Here is an 18,787-nt window from a genome sequence, read left to right as displayed (position 1 = left end):
ACATTAAAAAAAAAACAACTTCATGTGTATAAAATGATAAACAAAGATTTTTTTTGATTGTGTATATTTTGCTTTATTTTTTAGGAATCTATTATTATGCTACAAAACCAAGGTGCTAATGCAAAACTGACTAGAAAAGTAAGTGCACAAAAAGAGGATGAAACAGCAATATTCCTTTCTTTTTCATGAGTATCTTTAAAACAATCACAAATTCTTGCATAGCTTATATTTATTAAAGATCCATTTGTTGATCCTACTAATAAAATAACAAATGATATAAATCCATTGGAGTATAAGAAAGAGTTTTCTTGCACATTTTTTATTTTATAAGCCAATAATAATAGCAGTATTCTGCATATACATAAAATTAACACATATTGTTGTTTAAAAAAGGAAAGAAAATTTAAGTACACAGTTAATAAAAGACTGAAAATAAGATCGCTACACTGATATAAAAACATAAATAAGTATTTATAATAGACCCCTTTGTTTAACTTGTTTGGTACTATAAAAAAAAGAAAAAAAAAAAACATATATATATATAAGCATCAAATATATATATCTCTTTTTTTTTTTTTTTTTAATTTCATACTTATATGAGGATATATTATGAAGGTTATGAAAATATTAAAAGATATTGGTATTAAACATGAATAATAATATTTAATTAAAACAGCACCATCAATTATATTATTACAATTAAACATTTTCTTGGAAATTTTGCATTCTTTTTCATTTATATTTATTTTAGAAATGTTATCTTTAACAGTATATCTTGATTCTTCATCATTCATATTAGAAACTTTATCACTTGTTATCTTATCTTTTGAGAAATTAATTTCTCCATTTTCTATTTCACTAGGTACATTTAATTTATTATCAATATGTCTTTCTATATTTTTTTTTGATTCAATCTTTTCTTTTTGCTCTAAGAAATATGGTGATCTCATATGCATGTATATAATAGACACAATGATTAAAAGTTTTAATATAACAACTGTACCAATTGATAAGATTATTGTGTTATAATATGATCTTATATTGTTATCTTCAATAGTAAAATAAGACGTCAATAAATTAATTATAAAAAAAAATAATGCACAGAAACTTATACCACTGACCAGATACCCATTGACTCTCATATCAAATAATAAAGAGTACTTTGTGCTTGCAGAATATAGGAATCCAATAAAGAATCCAATAGAAGAAGAAATAAAAAATATGTAATTTTTTGATGCTCTACATAAACATATTAATATTAATAAAATAAGCAAATTCAGAGTATTCAGAAAATTGCAAATTATTATTGATTTAAATGAAGTAAATTCAAAGGTTAATTGAATCAGTGATGAAATGATCATACATCCCGATAAAAAACCTAATATGCTTATTGAAACTTCTTCATTGTATATATTATTAATCAAAAAAGACACGTTTATTAGTACATTTGAAGGCAAACTTAACAGTAAACCTAAGAAAAAAAATATTAATTTTATCTTTGCTTCCTCACCTTTTAACATTTTATTTTTATACATTTTTTTCTAATTATACAAAATTATTACATATAGTAATTTAATAGATAAATAAAGATTTAATTCATAAATAAATAATTTAATCTTAAAAAGAAATTAAAAAAAATATATATTAACAAAGAAGGATAAATAATATTAATTCATTTACATATTCAAATAAAAAATAATATAAAATGAATAATTAATATATAGGAATTGTTATAAACAAAACTAATTAAAACAAAGAAAATAAAAATATAGAATTAAAAATGTTTGTTAAAACAAAAATATATATATATAAACAGATTAATTTCAAAATTTTTTTTCGTTAAATTCTTATTATTTTTAAATAGCACCAGGGATAAAAATAGTTTAAAAAAATTTAAAAAAAAGATTTAAAGAAGTAGAAAGAAAAATAATATAATAAAATTAAAAAATTAACTATAAAAATTTATATGAAATTAAAAAAAACATAATTTATTAACAATGATAAAATCTATAATTTCAGTTATAATAAGAATAATAACTCTAAATAACTTTTTTTAGCATTTCTCTTAAAAATTTTCAAAACTATAAATTTTTTTTTTGTAATATTTTCCACTTATGTTGCAAAATTAAAATTTTTTTTTTTTTTTTTGAAAAAAATAATTTTAAGAATTATATATATAAAATATTCTTTTTTAATAACTTTATTTTTGATAGTTTATAAAAACTTTTTTATTTTATTTTTTTTTTTTTGAATACTATATAATTTATATTTAAATATATGAAAAAAAAAATTTTTTATTTTATTTTTCCTTTTTAATTATATAAAAAATATTTTTAAATGTAAGGCAGATCAATATCTATCCTTATTTTAATTTATGAAAAAAAAAAAAATTTCATTTTTTAAATTTATAATTAACAAAAAAAAAAAAAAAGAAACAAATGTGGAAAATAAACGATTTTAATTTTTATTAAAAATACATAAAGATACATAATTAAACATTAATATTATATCTATATATAAATATATAATTATTTTTGTATTACATGTAACTATTTAAAAAGGTTCCCAAAAGTATTTCAAAGTGTATATATATATTTATAAATTAATTTTTTTTTTTTTTTTTTTCTTTCATTTATGCTACTGTTTAATAGTTGAAAAAAATATAGCATTAACTGCATTATAGAATATATTTATATGCAAATTATTTTTCTTAACATGTTTAAAAAGCTCTTTAAGATATTTTTCTTTGTATATTCTTTGTAATTTTCTAATAAAATCAAATTCTTGTTTTGTTAAAAAAGGTAATAAGGCACAGTAACCGGAATAAGGATTATTAATATTAAAATTATTTTGTATAGACAATGGAGCAATTTTAGTTTCATACAAAATTTCAAAAATTTCTTGAAAACCATTTTCTTTTGATGAATTATTAGCAGAAGTAATATTTCTTTGCTTATTTTCTTCGTTTAATTTTATATTTATTTGATTTTCATTTGTATCATTTAAGGAGTAAGAAGTATCTACTTTCTCTTTTATTGCCATATGATTTTTCTTTTCTTCGTCCTCTATTATATTATTAGTACTTGTTTTTTTCGTATCATAGTAAGTTGGTCTACTACCATATTTAATATAATTGTCTACACTTAAAACGACATCTTTGAATTTTTTTAAATCTAATATAATTTCAATATTGTTTTTTTTTTTTTTTTGCCTTTTATTATTAATAATATTATAAATAGGCTGTTTTTTTGCTGGAAAAAAACATGTTTTCTCATATTTATTAACGTAATCTACTTTATATATATTTCCATAATTCAATTTTTCTAAAATATTTTCATTATTTTGACTCTCGTTATGAAACCATTTATGCAGAAAATCCTGTACTAATTTTTTTTTATTTTTATCTATGGTATCATCTTTTTTATTATTATTAATAATAAAAAATAACTCTTTTACATAAAATACTCCAATTAATGAATAAGAAGTTTCCCCTCCAACAAATGATATGGGCATAATATAAGTTTTATTTTTGTTATATAATTCTTCATCAATTTCACTAACTGAGCTATCTCTTATATTCTTATTTTCATCATTTACATTGTTATTTTCATCATTTAAATTAATATTTTTATTATTGTCATTTTCACTCGTAATTTGAGTATTTAAATCAACTGAAATTAAATCTTCTTTCATATCACTATTTACAATTTCTCTATTACCATTGTCTTCATCTTTCTTATTTAATTCGTTGTTAAAGTCATCATCATTAAGATTTTTATCTATATCACTAACATCGAAAATGCTATTGTTATTATTTGCTCCATTTTCTTTATTTTTTTCTTGAATTTCCTCATATATATTTTTTACGTTAATTTTTTGTAATGAATCAAATATTAAACTATCAAAATCAATATACATCATATTATATTCTTTTATACAATTTAATTTATTACTTTCCATTAAGTATAAAAAATGATGAAATATTTTATTCTCAACAGATTTTATTGGTTGATTATTATTTTTATTAACATTAGAATAAATAAATTTTTTCTTGATAATTACAAAAATTTCATTATCAAATATATTATTTTTATTTATATAATCAAAATTTTCAATTTTTAGTTTTTCAATAATTTTTAAAAATTTATTATTTCTTTCATCTATATTAAGATTATATGAATCTATATCATTTCTTTCATCTTGTAATTTCTCTAAAGTTAGTTCAATTTTTTTATTTAAAATACAATATTTTAAGAAGCCATTACATATAGGACACTTCACATTGCCATTTAATAATGATAAATCAATATAATGTGCTTTTCTTTCATTTTCTTTTATTAAACAATTCAATATATAAAACAAAATACAATTTTTACATACTGAATAACCACAATTATTATTACATACAATGATATATGATTCCAGTAATATCAAGTTACATAATTTACATAAAAATTCATTCGGTATATTAATTTTTTGTTTTTCTTCAACATTTAGTATTATTTCTTTTTTGGCTTTATGAGTAATATCGGAAACATTGCTTTTTTTTTTTATATTTCTATGAACAAGAATTTTTGTTCCATTATAAATTTTATCTTCTCCATTTAGATATTTTATTTCTTTTTCATTATTTCTATTGTTTATATATTCATTATTATTTTCATCTTTATATATAGAAAAATATATATCAATTTTGTTATTATAATTAATATTACTCTGCTTGCATATTATATTTTTTAATTCATTAGCTAAAATATAATTTTCATTTTTGTTTATTTCTAATAATCTCCATAATGAGTGTTCACTAAATAACCTATACTGGATATACATATTTTTTTTTTTAAAAAACAAAAATTATACATATATATAACTATTATTATATTATTATTATTATATATTTAAAACAAAAAAAAAAAAAAAAAAAAAAAAGGAAAAAGGAAGAAGGTATATATAAAATTTATTATTTATACATTATTAATTCAATTTTTTTAATTATTTAAATAAATGTAATAAATATATATTTTATATAATTAAAAATTTTTAAATGAAGAAAAAATAAATTTATTTCATTAAAAATATATATAATTAAAAATATGAAATGAAAAATACTTGTAGTTTATTAAAAAAAAAAAATATATTTGTATAAAATTAGTTTACATAAAAAATACATAGAAAATGTATTTTTTTTTTTTTTTTACTAAACAATGACGAATTAGTCATTTTTAAGCTAAATTTTTATATATTTAGTTTACAATAGCATTTTTTAGAAGTATAAAAAAACTTCATTATTTATAATTTATATAGAAAAGTATATTTTGTATATATAAATTTCTTTGATATAGAATTTCAAAATTTATTTGATTTATTTTCTAGGGTAAATAAACACTAAAAATTTTGTGTTTTTTTTTTCTAATTTTTAATATTTTTTTAAAACAATACAAATTATTTTTATATTTAAATGATATTTTTAAAATATTCTTTTTTTACAATCTTATATATTGTTAAATACTTTTTCATCTTAATATTTTGAAGACCTTTTTGTATACAAATTTCTAATGTTATTGTTTTGTAAAAAAAAAATTAAAGAAAAAAATGAAAAAGATATTTAAAAAAATTATATAATTATAAAACAAAAATAAGATACAAAAAATGAATATTTTAATTTTATGAAATACATGGATATTACATAAAAACTTGTAACAATTAGAAAAAACATTTAATAAAAACAATAAAAAAAATCAAGGAAAATAGATAACTCATTATACTAAAAAATATATAAAAAAACAAAACAAAAAGAAACAAAACAAAAAGAAACAACAAAAAAAAAAAAAAAAAAACAAGATAACAAAAATATAAAAAATTCATTTTAAAAAAAAATTTAAATTATGCATAATTATGCTTCAATACTTATTTTTTTTTTTTTTCAGTTAATTATAAAATTAATCTTTTTAAAATCATTTTAGCTTACAATATATATTTTTATTTTATTTATTTCCTTTTTTTTTTTATTTTAGTCTATTTCAATTGTATATTTAGCATTTAAAGATTTTCACTGTTTTTTTTTTTTTTTTTTTCCTTAATTGCAACATTTTCCATTTTACTTGATGTTTCAATTTTGAATGGTGATTTTTTTAAAATAATTTTTTGAAGCTGTATACTATTCGTTTCATTATAGCACTTTTCAATTTTTTTTTTTAAATTTAGTATTTTAAAATATTTATTATCATAGAATAATTCTTCAGACTTTAAATAATTTTTCATTTTTGTAATCAATGATGTAACATAAATATTGGAAAAACTTTTTTTTTTTCTTTTTTTTTTTCTTTTTACATGCATATTTTTATCATTATCTTTTAATATTGGGAACGAATAACAATTTATTTCACTTTCCATATTCTTGGTTTTAACAATTTTGATAATACTCAAACTTTTACAAATCTTTAAATTATTCTTCGTCTTATTTACCTTCATATTCTTTTCTTTTGTGTTAATATTTCCTTTTATGAAACATTTATGTTTGTTTTCCATTTCATTTTGTTTTTTTTTTGTATGCATACAATCTGCTGTGTATACTTCATTTTTTATTTTTTTGTTTCTTGATAATTTTATGCTTTCTTTTATTTTTTTATTTCCATTATCTACATAAGATGTTTTATTATTAATATATTCACTTAAAGTAATTTTATCTCTTGTTTTTATTTTACCTAAATATGAATCAGATAAAATTGCATTTTTTTTTTCAGTTGTTTTTACTTTATCCAAATCTTTTTCTTTCATATACTTCTTGCTTTTTATTGTTGCCGATCTACTCTTATTTTTTCTTTCCTTGTTCACAAATTTGCACTTTTTAGAATCAAGTTGTATTTTACTTTTACTATGCATATTACCATTTAATAAAATTTCATAATTCATATGTTCATTGTTTATGTTATATTTTTTATTATCATTATTGTTTCCACTGCTTTTATTATTGTGATTACCAATATGAAAATTATTATCATTGTTTTTGCTGTTATCACTGATACATAAAAAAGAATCTATATGTACTTTTTCTCCTTTATTTAATTCTCTTATATTTTCTCTAGAAGGGATAATTGAATTTAATGTGAAATAAGTTTTATTTTCTGCAGAAAATTTTATCTTTCGAAAATCTTTTACACAATATGTACTATTTATATTTTTATTCATAAAATACTTGGTATCATTTTCAGTAAATGAATTAATAGTGTGTCTAATTCCATAGTGCTTTATATTAATACTTGGTAATTTTTCTTCATTCTTTTTTTTATTAATAATATTTAAGTTATTTACTTCTTTTTCTTTTAAATATATTTTGGTATTTTTAGAGGTATTCTCCAAATATTCCTTATTATTCTCGTATGAAGTTTTCTTATATTTTATTTTTTTTCCTTTTTTTGTGTGACTATGTAAATTTTTTATAAATTTACTTGCACTACTAGAATTATTGTCAGCAAGCATATCACCATTCTTATTATTACAATAATAATTATAACAAGCATTATTACTAATATAATTATTCAAATTATTACTAGTAATTATGTTTTTTTCTGAAGTACTACTTAAATAATTATTATTAGATTTCTGTTCGTTATTTACTAATTTTTTTTTCTTTCTCTCCTCTCCAATAACATTACTCACCTTTTCTGTATCATTAATAACATTATTATTATTAATGTTTTGTAAATTATTTTTACTGATTTTTACTTCACTAAAATTAAGGGAGTTATCAACAAGATCCTTTTTCTTTATTTTAACTTTCTTTTTACTATTTATTTGTTTTAATCCATTAGAATTATTAGATTTATTTACATTCAATCCTTCCAATTCATCGTTATTATTTATGCATTTTAAGTTTCTTGCTAATGACGAACTCTTCAATAATTTTTTTTCATTAGCCACTTTATATAAGGAAGATTCATAATATGCCGAAAAATTCATAAATTTGAAAAGTGAAATACCAAAACTAATACCAGTCATTAAAAACATATTTTCATCATAATAAAAAAAATCATATATATTAGGATCATAATAATAATCAACTATATTTCCATGATTTTCTATCTTGCTTGTATTATTTAATTCTTTTGAGTTTTTTCTTTGATAATTTTCATTTAAATGACTGTTATCACCATCTACAATATCACATTTGCCACAATTAGCAACAATTTCCTTAGTTGTTTCATTAATTTTTATTTTTGTACCTTTTTCTTTTTCTTCTTTATTGCAAATTTGTTCATGCTTCTGGAATAAGTTATTACTTGTCTTCTCATTTATCTCAGAATCATCCATGTTATTCTGAATTTTTTTCTCATTTATCTCATAAATACCTGAACTGTTAAGAATCATTTCTTTATTTTCTTTACTTCTGCACATTTCATCATTTTTGGTAAGTAAAAGGTCTTTGGTAATATTAGGCAAAAAATTAAAATCCTTTTTTATTTTCACCCCTATTAAAGACATTTCTAATGTATAACTACAATCAATATTGAACTCATAGCCACATATATATCTAGCTATTCCTCTATTTTCATTTTCAATTTTAAATTTTGTGTCTTTAAGTGAAAACCAAGGCAAAGATTCTGTAATAATCTCAGGAAATATTTCTGCAAACTTTTTATTTTTTATATACGTACTTGTATATGAATTTCCAAATAAAAAGCAATTGTACTTTCTTGAATGACCATGAAAATCACAAAAAAATACAATTTTATGACTTTTACTAATTTTTTTTATCAAAGATTTTGCTGCATATATAGTTGGATGCAGATAAAATATTGGTTTATTCCACTGCCTGTTTAAATCATATCCATTAGAACAATATCTATTATGCCCTAGTACTACTCCATCAATATTTAACATTGGTATTATAATAAAAATAAAATTATCACGTAAAATATTTGCATAAATATTATCTGATATAATAAAAGATAAGAATCCATGCATAGCATAACTTGCATTTGTTTCTCCAGGATGCACACGAGCTGTCAAAAAAATAATATTTTTTTCTTTTTTTTGAAAATTTACAATTCCATTTGAATTTAATGACTCTCTAGTTTTATTTTTCTTTGTTTCATAAATAACATCTTTTTTTAACAAACTTGGAAATTCATTCATAAATGCGTTAGAACTCTTGTTTACTGTATTTTGTGTCATTATATTTAAAGAACTCATGGTTTTATCACTTTTTATGTAAGTATTCACATTTTTGCTAACATTTTCACTCAAACTATTTTCATTTAAATTATACAATAAATTATAATGAAACATTTTATCGTTGTTATTTTGATTATCATAATCTTCTTTTTTATATTCTTTTGTATATAAATTATTTATTTTGCTAACATTATTTGAACCTAAGCTTGTACCAGTATATAACCCTTCATTTTCTAAATTAATAACGTTATTAGGTGAAAAACAGTGTTTTTTGTTAATTGAAGTAATACCTTTATTATCCATTTCATTTTCTTTATTTTTCAAATTTGTACAATGCTTGATACAAAAGCATTCATCATTTTGAAATATATCTCCTCCTTTTTCTGTTTTTGCATTTTCATGATTAGAGGTAAAGTTGTTATTATTGATCATATTTCCAGGTTCATTGTTGAAATTATTTTTTTCTTCAATATTTTTGTCAAACTTTTCATTAGTTATATCATTTATTTCATCTGAATCTTTTTGATTTTCTTTTGATTTATTTTCCTGAGTATTTATATGATCATAATTTGTTATAGCTATGATTGGGCATTTAAAACCACAGCTAGTTTTACATAGTATTTTTTCTATATAATTAATAGTTTTATTATCCTTTAAATAATTTTCAATAGAATTTAAATATTGTATCAAATAAGAATATGTATAGGGATAACAGCTACAAAAATATACAGTATCGTATGAATATGTAAAGTCATAATTGAATTCTAATGAATAAGTATTATAATTCATATTTTCAAAACAGTTTTTTTTTATATTAAAATATTTTGCTGATGTATTTTTTATGTATTTTACATTATATGCACATCTTTCCCAATGAATATTTTCAAATTTACTTTTACATTCTGAAAAAACCAAAGGAGAATATCCTTCTTTATATAAAAAATAAGGCTTTGACATATTTACTATTTTAAATCGAACAGTAAATGGTTTTTCCAACTTTTTGATGTTAGATACTGAAAATTTATCAGATGAATCAACAGAATATTTAATATTATTACTATCTATATATATATCTTTATTTATTTCATTTAAAAACTCACTCATATTTCTCTGCTTGTTTTTTTTTTTATCTAATTCATATTTATAATATTCATCTGGAACATAACTAGCACTAAAATAAAACCACTGATTTTTTTTTTCGTTCATTCTTATATCATGATTTAAAAATAAAGAATATATTTCTTTATTTTTTTCTTTTATAGCATATTGCAAATTAGCACTTTCAAATTTAGAATTAAATAAAATATTTGCTTTAGAAATATACAACTCTTTAATATTGTCCAGTCTATGATTTGGTGGATATATATATTTATAATTAATTCCTGGTTTATGCATACAGTAAATATTTTTTATTTTTTCATATATACAACGACAATTTTTACTTTTTATTTTAGTTTGTTCATTCTTTTTTTTTAATATGTTTTTTTCATATAGGTCATTTTCCTCTGAAAATTTTTTATCTACCTTTATTTCATCACATCTTTTTTTTTGTTCATCTTTACACAACTTTACTTTATGTAAGAAATCACAATTCAAAATACACTCATCAATATTTGCATTAGATGAAAATGCATTTTTCTCATATAAATTAAAATTTTCTTTATCACTCTTAGTTTTATCATTTTGTAATTCCTTTTTCATTTTTGGAATATGATATAAGAAATTATCATGATTCTGAACAAAAATTATATCCGATTTATACATATTTTTGTATATAGAAAAATAATTATAATTCAATATTTCATTAATCAAATTAATGTTTTTTAAAAAATGTTCCTCATTTTTCAAATTCAAATACTTTAAATTACTATTTAAATAATCTTTTAAATCATCAATTTTTCTTACATTATTTATTTTCTTCTCAATGTTATTATTATTACTGTCATTATTATTATCCTTATCATATATTATCGAAGGTAGTTCTATATGTATATTTGTATCTTCATAAATTAATTTATAAGATTCGTGATAAACTAAATCAAACATAGTTTTTAAATTTTCATTGCTATTCATAAAATCTCTGACTTTTTTAGGAATATTTTCATTACTATTTAAATTATCCACACTTCTTTTTTCTTCAATGGAAAGAAGATAATTTTCTGAATTATCTTCTAAGTTTTTTATGCATTCTACTGTGCTAGGATTTTTCTTTTGATTTTCATTATTTATTATAACATCTTCGTTTTTATTTCCATCTTTATTAACTTCTTTATTTAATTTGTTATTTTCCAAATTTATAAAATGAAATAAAGAAATACAGCTAGGGTTAGTACAAGTAAAATCATAAAGATTATTGACACTGTCTTCATTTTTAATAAGCATTATATTTTAAATAAAAAAAAAAAAAATGTATATTCTAAACCTTATATACTACAATTATGAAATTTTAAAAAAAATATTTTTCATATGCATATATATATATATATAAATGTAAAATATCAATTATGGAATTCATTAAAAAAATATTGTATATACATATATGTACATATATATATGTATAGAAGGGAAAAAAAAAATGTGCAATACTTTGTGCACTTCTTTGCTATGTAAAAAAAAAAAAAAAATGTTTAATGGATTATTCATTAAATCAAAAATCACAAAAATTCAAAAAATATAAAATATTTTTATAATGCCAATATCTTATAATATATTTTAGTATCTATATTAATAATATTCCTTTTAAAATATTTTCTGCTATAATATAAAAAAAATATTGTTAAAATTTTAGTTTTATCTTAAATTGAGATCTTCATAAAAAATAAAAAAAAAAAAGAATCACAAAAGAAAAAAAGAGAAAAAAAAAAGTGACAATTAAAAATTGAGAACAAACATTTTAACAATATATTATATATTTAATTAAATAAATGTTTCTTTTTTAAAAAAAGTGAATAATTCATAAAAATAAATATAAGAGTAAAGAATAAATAATATATATATATATATATGATTGAAAGCATTAATATGAGAATAAAGAACATAATCATATATGGACATAAAAAATTAATAAAAAAAAAATTTAGTGAAAATTAAAAATGTAAGTTACATCTTATATTTTAAGAATAGTTTTCACCTCAAATTAAATTTAGAAAATTTTCATTAAAATTTGTAGCAAAAATACAATTCATTACTTTCATAAAATTTTTTAAAGTCAGTATGGTTCTTTATTTTGAAATCTTCAATTTCTAATTTTTTCTTTTTTTGTTTTATTTTATTTATTTAAACTTAATATTTATGATGATTTTAATATGTTCATCAAAATATAAAATCGAATTTAAAGGCTATAATTTTTTTTTTCTTTTTGACCTTTGTAACTTTTAATAAAAAAAAAAAAAATTAAAGGAATTTAATTATTATTTTTATATTTAAAAAAAAAAAAAAACAGAACGTTATAGAAAATATAAAAATGAAAATAAAACTATATTGGAATAAAATAAGAAATTTTAAAAAAAATGTTAATAAATTACTGTTTGAATTTATTTTTAATTGACACATGCTTATATAAATTATTTTCTATTCTCAATTTCATCTTTTATTTTATTTTACTTATTTATTTATTTACTTTTTTTTTTGTTTCTTTACACTTTCCTTTTTCAAAATATATTTAATATGTAGAAATGGATTCACAAAATGATACAATAGATTCATTAATTTTATTTATAAAAAAAAATAGTATCGATGATGATTTAATATATGTAAAAAAAATATTTCATTTGATCAAAAAAAATAAAATATCCAACGATTTAAAAATATTTGATGAAAGAGAAAATATTTTTCATAGCATAGCTTCAGTTATATGCAATAAACTAAAAATTTATATCTATTTATTAAAAAATGAAAATTTCAATATTATTTTTAAAAACTCAATTTTGGAAAACAAAATTAATGATTATATAAAAAACTATGATATGTATTGTATTCCCAAGAGTTACTTAGTAATAGAATATTTTTTGAAAGTTTTAGCTTTTTGCTTTGAGAAAATAAATAATAAGGATAAAATACTTTTCTTTACATTTTTAAATAATATTTCATTATTATTAGAATTAGAATTTAAAGAAAATTCTATAAATAAAGGGCAGCTGACAATTTTTAGCGAAGAATTAAATGTTATAATAATAAAATATATAAAAAAGTTGTTCATTCATATATATCCATTAAACATATTTGAAAATTTAAATGAATATGATCTTATAAATATACATAATAGCATAGAATATTGTGATACAGGTAATGAATATGTTATATTTTCTTGTCTGGCTAATGTTATAAAAATTATTTTAGAAAATATAATAAAGAAAAATAAAAAAATAAAGTTGAAAAGTTTAAAATTATTATATATAATTCATCAAAAAATAGAAAATGTCTTCATTATAAAAAAATTATTTAAAGGAGTTAGTTTAAATCTTTTTATTCTATACAAAAGTTGTGATATAAAAAATTTAAGAAATTTCATTGTAAAAATATTTTCTTTATGCTTTGATAAAATATTAACACACTATTCTTTTATTCAAAATGATTTTACTAAATTATACTTAAAGAACGAGTGGAGAAATTTTCAAAATGATTCTTTTAATAATGAAAATTATAAAAGATATTTTACTTTTTTAAAAAAAAACTCTCTAACAAAAGAGTATTTTATTGCAAATGATGAAAAAGAACTTAATACACAAGACAAAAAGATTAAAAATATTCATTCGGAGAAAAAACAATATATGAATGAAGAAAATATAAAAAAAGAAATTAAAGATGTAAAAAAAAAAATTGAAACAAAAAAAATAAAAACGGGTGAAATTAAAGAAGGAATAGAAAAAGTAAAAACAGATGAGAACAAAAAAATTATCTCAAATATTTATTTTGTCTGTTATTATATTTTGATTAATTATGACGATAACAATATTGAAATTTTTAATTTATGCAAAATCATTATTAAATATTACTTCATTTTAAATAAAAATTTAGTTCTAATGAGTTTTTTTTTTATTTTATCTCAAATATTATATGATGATAACAATTTTTTACCACATCTTTATTTATTATTTAACAAGCATATAGCCCAATTTTTTGAATTAAATAACATATATATAGAAGACTTAAATGAAATAATTGAAATTTTAAATTGTAAAAATTCATGTAATTTAATTAATTTAAAAAATAAAAAATTTGAAAATTATGATGATAATACATATGATATTAATAAAAGGTCTGACTTAATATATAATAATACTTATTTTTATAACGACTTATATTCTATTTTCTTTAATTTAATTAAGTTACTAAAAACAGAAGAAAGTAATTATTCATTAAATAGTATTTCTAATTATTCTATTGAAAATTTAAATCATAATATCGAAAATTATTATTTTAAATATATGTATAATATTTTTTTATTCAAAAAGCAAGATGATAAATTTCTTTTAGAGTTTTTAAAGGGTTTTATTTATTACAATTTCATTAACAAACATATTAATAAAAGTTTATTTCATAAAAAGTTTAATTTATTAGATTATATATTATACTTATATGAAATATCTGATTTTTCTTGCATAAAAAATCAAAATAATTTATCTTTCTGTACTTCTAATAATATACTAAGCGAGGATAATACTCTTTATTCTTTAAATATATATGAACATAAAAATGAGAAAGATTATCTCTTTATAAGTGACGATCTAGAAGAAGAAATAAATTTTCATAAATTTCAAAATATTAAAGATGGATTTAAATTTCAAAATATTAGGTTAATAAAATAGTTGCAAAAAAAAAAAAAAAAAAAATAATTTTTTTTTTTTTTTTACCTGTCTTTTTTATATCAAACTTTACATATTTATATTTTTTTATTTACGCAATTAATTTTTTTTTTTTTTTTTTTTAGTCTAATTAACGACCTAAGTATTTTTTTTTTTCTTTTTACTGACGAGAACGAAATAAATAGTTATTTAGATGAAATCTTATTTTTTAGGTGGTGCGGTAAGGAAAATGTAATAGAAGAAAAAATAGAAAAAGATTTTACTTTAAAGAATAAATGGTGGGAAGATATATACTATTTCACTGATTCCAATGAATCAAATATATTGAATGATAACCAAAAGAAAGAAAAAAAAATTCAAGAAAAAAAAGAGAAAATAGAAAAATTAGAAAAAAATACTAGAAGTAAGAAAGAAAATATTGATGAAACATATAAAGAAAGTAAAATAGAAGAAAGAATGGAAGAAGCATATAAATTAAAAGAAAAATACAAATGTTTACATTTCATTAATTTTTATTTAGATTCTCTAATCATAATATTATATATACATTTTAAATTAATGATAAAAAAAACAGATAAAATACAAAGTTTAAATACAAGTACAAATCTTGATAGCATCAATAATTATAATTATTACGAGAATTTTTTAGAAAATGATTTATTAAAAAATGTTCTGAGAGAATATTCTAATATTTTTAATATATTTTTTTCCTTAGCAATAAAAATAAAATTTCTAAATTTTAATTTAAATTTAAAAAAAATATTAGAAAAAATAATCTTATTTTTGACTTGCAATCATGTAAAAAAAGATGAAATAAAATTAAGAAATGAAATAAATATAGATAACACTTACATTTATTATTATATATCCTTATTAATAATATGTATAAATAAATGTTTTTGTATATTATTTCTGTGTATGTATGATGATTTATTAGAAAAATACTTTTATAAAATTTTGCTCTATTTAATGTTAAATATAAATAGTTCTTCTTCATATGTTAAAGAATTATCTAAATATACTGTTTTAAATATTCATTATTATTTAAACGAAGCAAAAAAAAATAAATGTAATGTTACTTTTACTAAATGTGATAGGAGCTTAGAAAAAAAAGATATATCTATTAATAAGAAGAATAAAAATGAAAAATATAATATATCAAATATAATCAAGATCTATAATGATATTATATCATCCTACATATATAAAAAAATAATAAATATTGATTCATTTAGTAGTTGTAATAAAATCTTAAACATAACTCAATTTTTAGCTAACTATAATTATCATACATATATTTATAAAGATATTTGCTTAAATTTAATAAAGTATACTAAAAAATTATCTTTTTCTTACTTAACTTATGAAAATAAAAATAAAATTATTATCATTATTCTAAATATTTTTAATTGCATTTTATATATATTTTACAAGTATATCAATAATAAAAGAATTCAAATATGTAATGAAAATGATTACTTGATTATAATGAAAAATTTGTTATTCCAAGGTTTTATACACATCAATTTTAATGATTTAAAAAATTTAAGTGAACGAAAAGATAAAAAGAATAAAAAATATTTTGATAAAAGGGAGAACAATGTTATAGAAAAAGAATTAATGAATGAAAAAAATAATAAAAATTTTAATAAAGAAATTCATGTTCACATAAATGAAGACAATATAAATAAAAATGGAAAAACTAGTGATGATAATTCTTTTGAAAAATGTTATAAATTTAATAACGAATGTTATTCTTCTATAGTTCATAAAGATGCAAAAAAAAAAAAAAAAAAGTTATTTTTGCATAATTTCTTTTTCTTTAAATTTTATGATAGCCTTTTTAATTTAGATTATCTGAATATAATTTCAAATAATAATTTAAAAAATGAATATTCAAAAAATATAAAAGATGATATGAAAAATATCATAAGAGAAATAAAGAAAAATATCAAATGTACGAGTATTGTTAATATTTTAGTAGATGATGATTTCTATGATATAAATGATGAACATAACAAGAAAAGAAAAAATGAAATAAATAATAATCCAGATTACTACAAAAATAATTTATTTGATAATAAATACTTTGAAAATATCAATTATAAAGAAATAACTTATTACTCAAATATTAGACATACAGTATCTCATATTTTTAATTTTTCAAAACGATTCTTATGTCATCAGAAGTAAATCAAATGGAAAAAAAAAAAAAAATAATGAAATATATTTATAAAAAGAATATATATATATATATAAATTTTATTAAACTATATTTTTATTCATTTTACTTTTATATTTAGTGTATACGTAAGATTTAATGCTTATCTCTGCATATTACGATGTCTTTTTATTTTTTCAACACGCCTTTTTGAATTATATCCAAAAATTCATCAAGTAATACAAAAAAAAAAAAAAAAGAAAGAAAGTATGAATTACCTATAATTATGAGAGAAAAAAAAAAAATCTATATTACTTTTATTAATAGATATGGGGATATATAAAGATAAACTTTTCTAATAACACATATATGAATAACATAGTAGTGCTAAATATAATAAATTATATAATAACGATTGATGATAAATTTTCAGTTGAGAGGTGATATTTTATATATTTTTATATAACTAAAATGGAATATTAAAAATATTTTGTTGTTATTTTTGTTTTTATTTAAAAAAAAAATATTACTATAAATAATTCTACTACTTTTTTTTTTCTTCTTATTTATTTATTTTTCTAGAATTTTAAGTGATATCATTCCTCAAATATTTGACAAATTAAAGTCTTTTGAAGTAAAAAATGAAACATCAGAACAAACCTACGAGTACAAGTAATATACTTTTGTTTAATTCTTAAAAACGTATTATATAAATCATTATGTAACATATTAATTTTAAATTACTTTTTTTATTTTATTTTATTCTATAAATATTTCTTAATTTTCAGATTTCTATTTAATGTAATGTTGTTCTTTTTAAATATTTCAAAGGAAGAAAAATATTTTGAGAAAACACATGAAACTATTCTTTTTTTTTGTTTAAAATGTCTCAATAAAACAATTAATGAAAAAATTAAAAAGTTATCTTTAAATATCATTTGTAATTTATATCTTAATAATATCCCAAAGGTTAAATTATTTTTTTTTTTTTCATTATGTATATATATATCTAAAGTAACACAATCTAATATTTTATATATTTTCTTAGATAAAAAAAGGTATAGAAAATTTAATAATTATAAAGGATAGAATAAATGTTTTAAATAATGAAAATACAAATGAGAAACAAATATTAAATACTATTTTTTTAAAAGAAGATATTAAAGATATTTTACTTGTTCAACCATTACACTATGTATCATGTTTGTTAAAAATAGAAAATTTTAAAGAATTAATTTCCTTAATTATACAGATAGATGATAATTTATTGAATTTCCTATTATTTTATTTTTCTTTTTTAAATAATAAATATAAATATAAATGTAGCTTAAATCAGCATTCTCTAATAATATATAATCATTTTAAAGATTCCTAAATTTCCTGTTTAAAAAACAGATAAAATAATAAAATTATAACAAATTAAATAATATATATTTTGTTTTAAATTATTTTATTAATAAATTTAACTTTTTTTTTTTTTTTTTTTTTTTAAGAATATTAAATTCTACAATATCTTTTTCTTTTTAAAATTTATTTTTATTTTTATTTTTATTTTTTTTTTTTTTTTTTTGTAATTCTCTTTATTATTTTAACTGCATATGTTATATTTATTTTTATGTGAATACTTTTTAATTTTTTAATTTTTTAT

General features: G+C 17.8%; 4 protein-coding genes across 4 annotated transcripts; 1 reads left to right on the top strand and 3 right to left on the bottom strand.

Moving 5' to 3' along the window:
* Window positions 1-80: 80 nt before the first annotated feature.
* NT4 (nucleoside transporter 4, putative) lies at window positions 81-1,520 on the bottom strand (the record flags this gene model as incomplete). The annotated part of the gene is made up of 2 exons (XM_028679930.1): window positions 81-505; window positions 593-1,520. The coding sequence occupies 2 exons, from the start codon at window positions 1,518-1,520 to the stop codon at window positions 81-83; spliced, it is 1,353 nt and encodes a 450-aa protein (XP_028535600.1).
* Window positions 1,521-2,637: 1,117 nt separating this feature from the next.
* Window positions 2,638-4,830, bottom strand: PRELSG_0213900 (conserved Plasmodium protein, unknown function; the record flags this gene model as incomplete). Its single annotated transcript, XM_028679929.1, has 1 exon — window positions 2,638-4,830. One exon carries the CDS (start codon window positions 4,828-4,830, stop codon window positions 2,638-2,640), a length of 2,193 nt encoding a protein of 730 aa, XP_028535599.1.
* A 1,209-nt stretch (window positions 4,831-6,039) lies between these two features.
* Window positions 6,040-11,556, bottom strand: PRELSG_0213800 (zinc-carboxypeptidase, putative; the record flags this gene model as incomplete). The annotated part of the gene is made up of 1 exon (XM_028679928.1): window positions 6,040-11,556. The coding sequence occupies one exon, from the start codon at window positions 11,554-11,556 to the stop codon at window positions 6,040-6,042; it is 5,517 nt and encodes a 1,838-aa protein (XP_028535598.1).
* Window positions 11,557-12,848: 1,292 nt separating this feature from the next.
* Window positions 12,849-18,514, top strand: PRELSG_0213700 (conserved Plasmodium protein, unknown function; the record flags this gene model as incomplete). The annotated part of the gene is made up of 7 exons (XM_028679927.1): window positions 12,849-14,968; window positions 15,104-17,167; window positions 17,282-17,375; window positions 17,467-17,579; window positions 17,722-17,811; window positions 17,928-18,108; window positions 18,188-18,514. The coding sequence occupies 7 exons, from the start codon at window positions 12,849-12,851 to the stop codon at window positions 18,512-18,514; spliced, it is 4,989 nt and encodes a 1,662-aa protein (XP_028535597.1).
* Window positions 18,515-18,787: the final 273 nt, after the last annotated feature.

The sequence above is a fragment of the Plasmodium relictum genome, assembly GCF_900005765.1.
Source record: "Plasmodium relictum strain SGS1 genome assembly, chromosome: 2".
In the NCBI taxonomy this organism is placed as follows: Eukaryota; Apicomplexa; class Aconoidasida; order Haemosporida; family Plasmodiidae; genus Plasmodium; species Plasmodium relictum.
The sequence above is the reverse complement of the archived record's forward strand: the minus strand, read 5'-3'. Positions and strand labels throughout refer to the sequence as shown.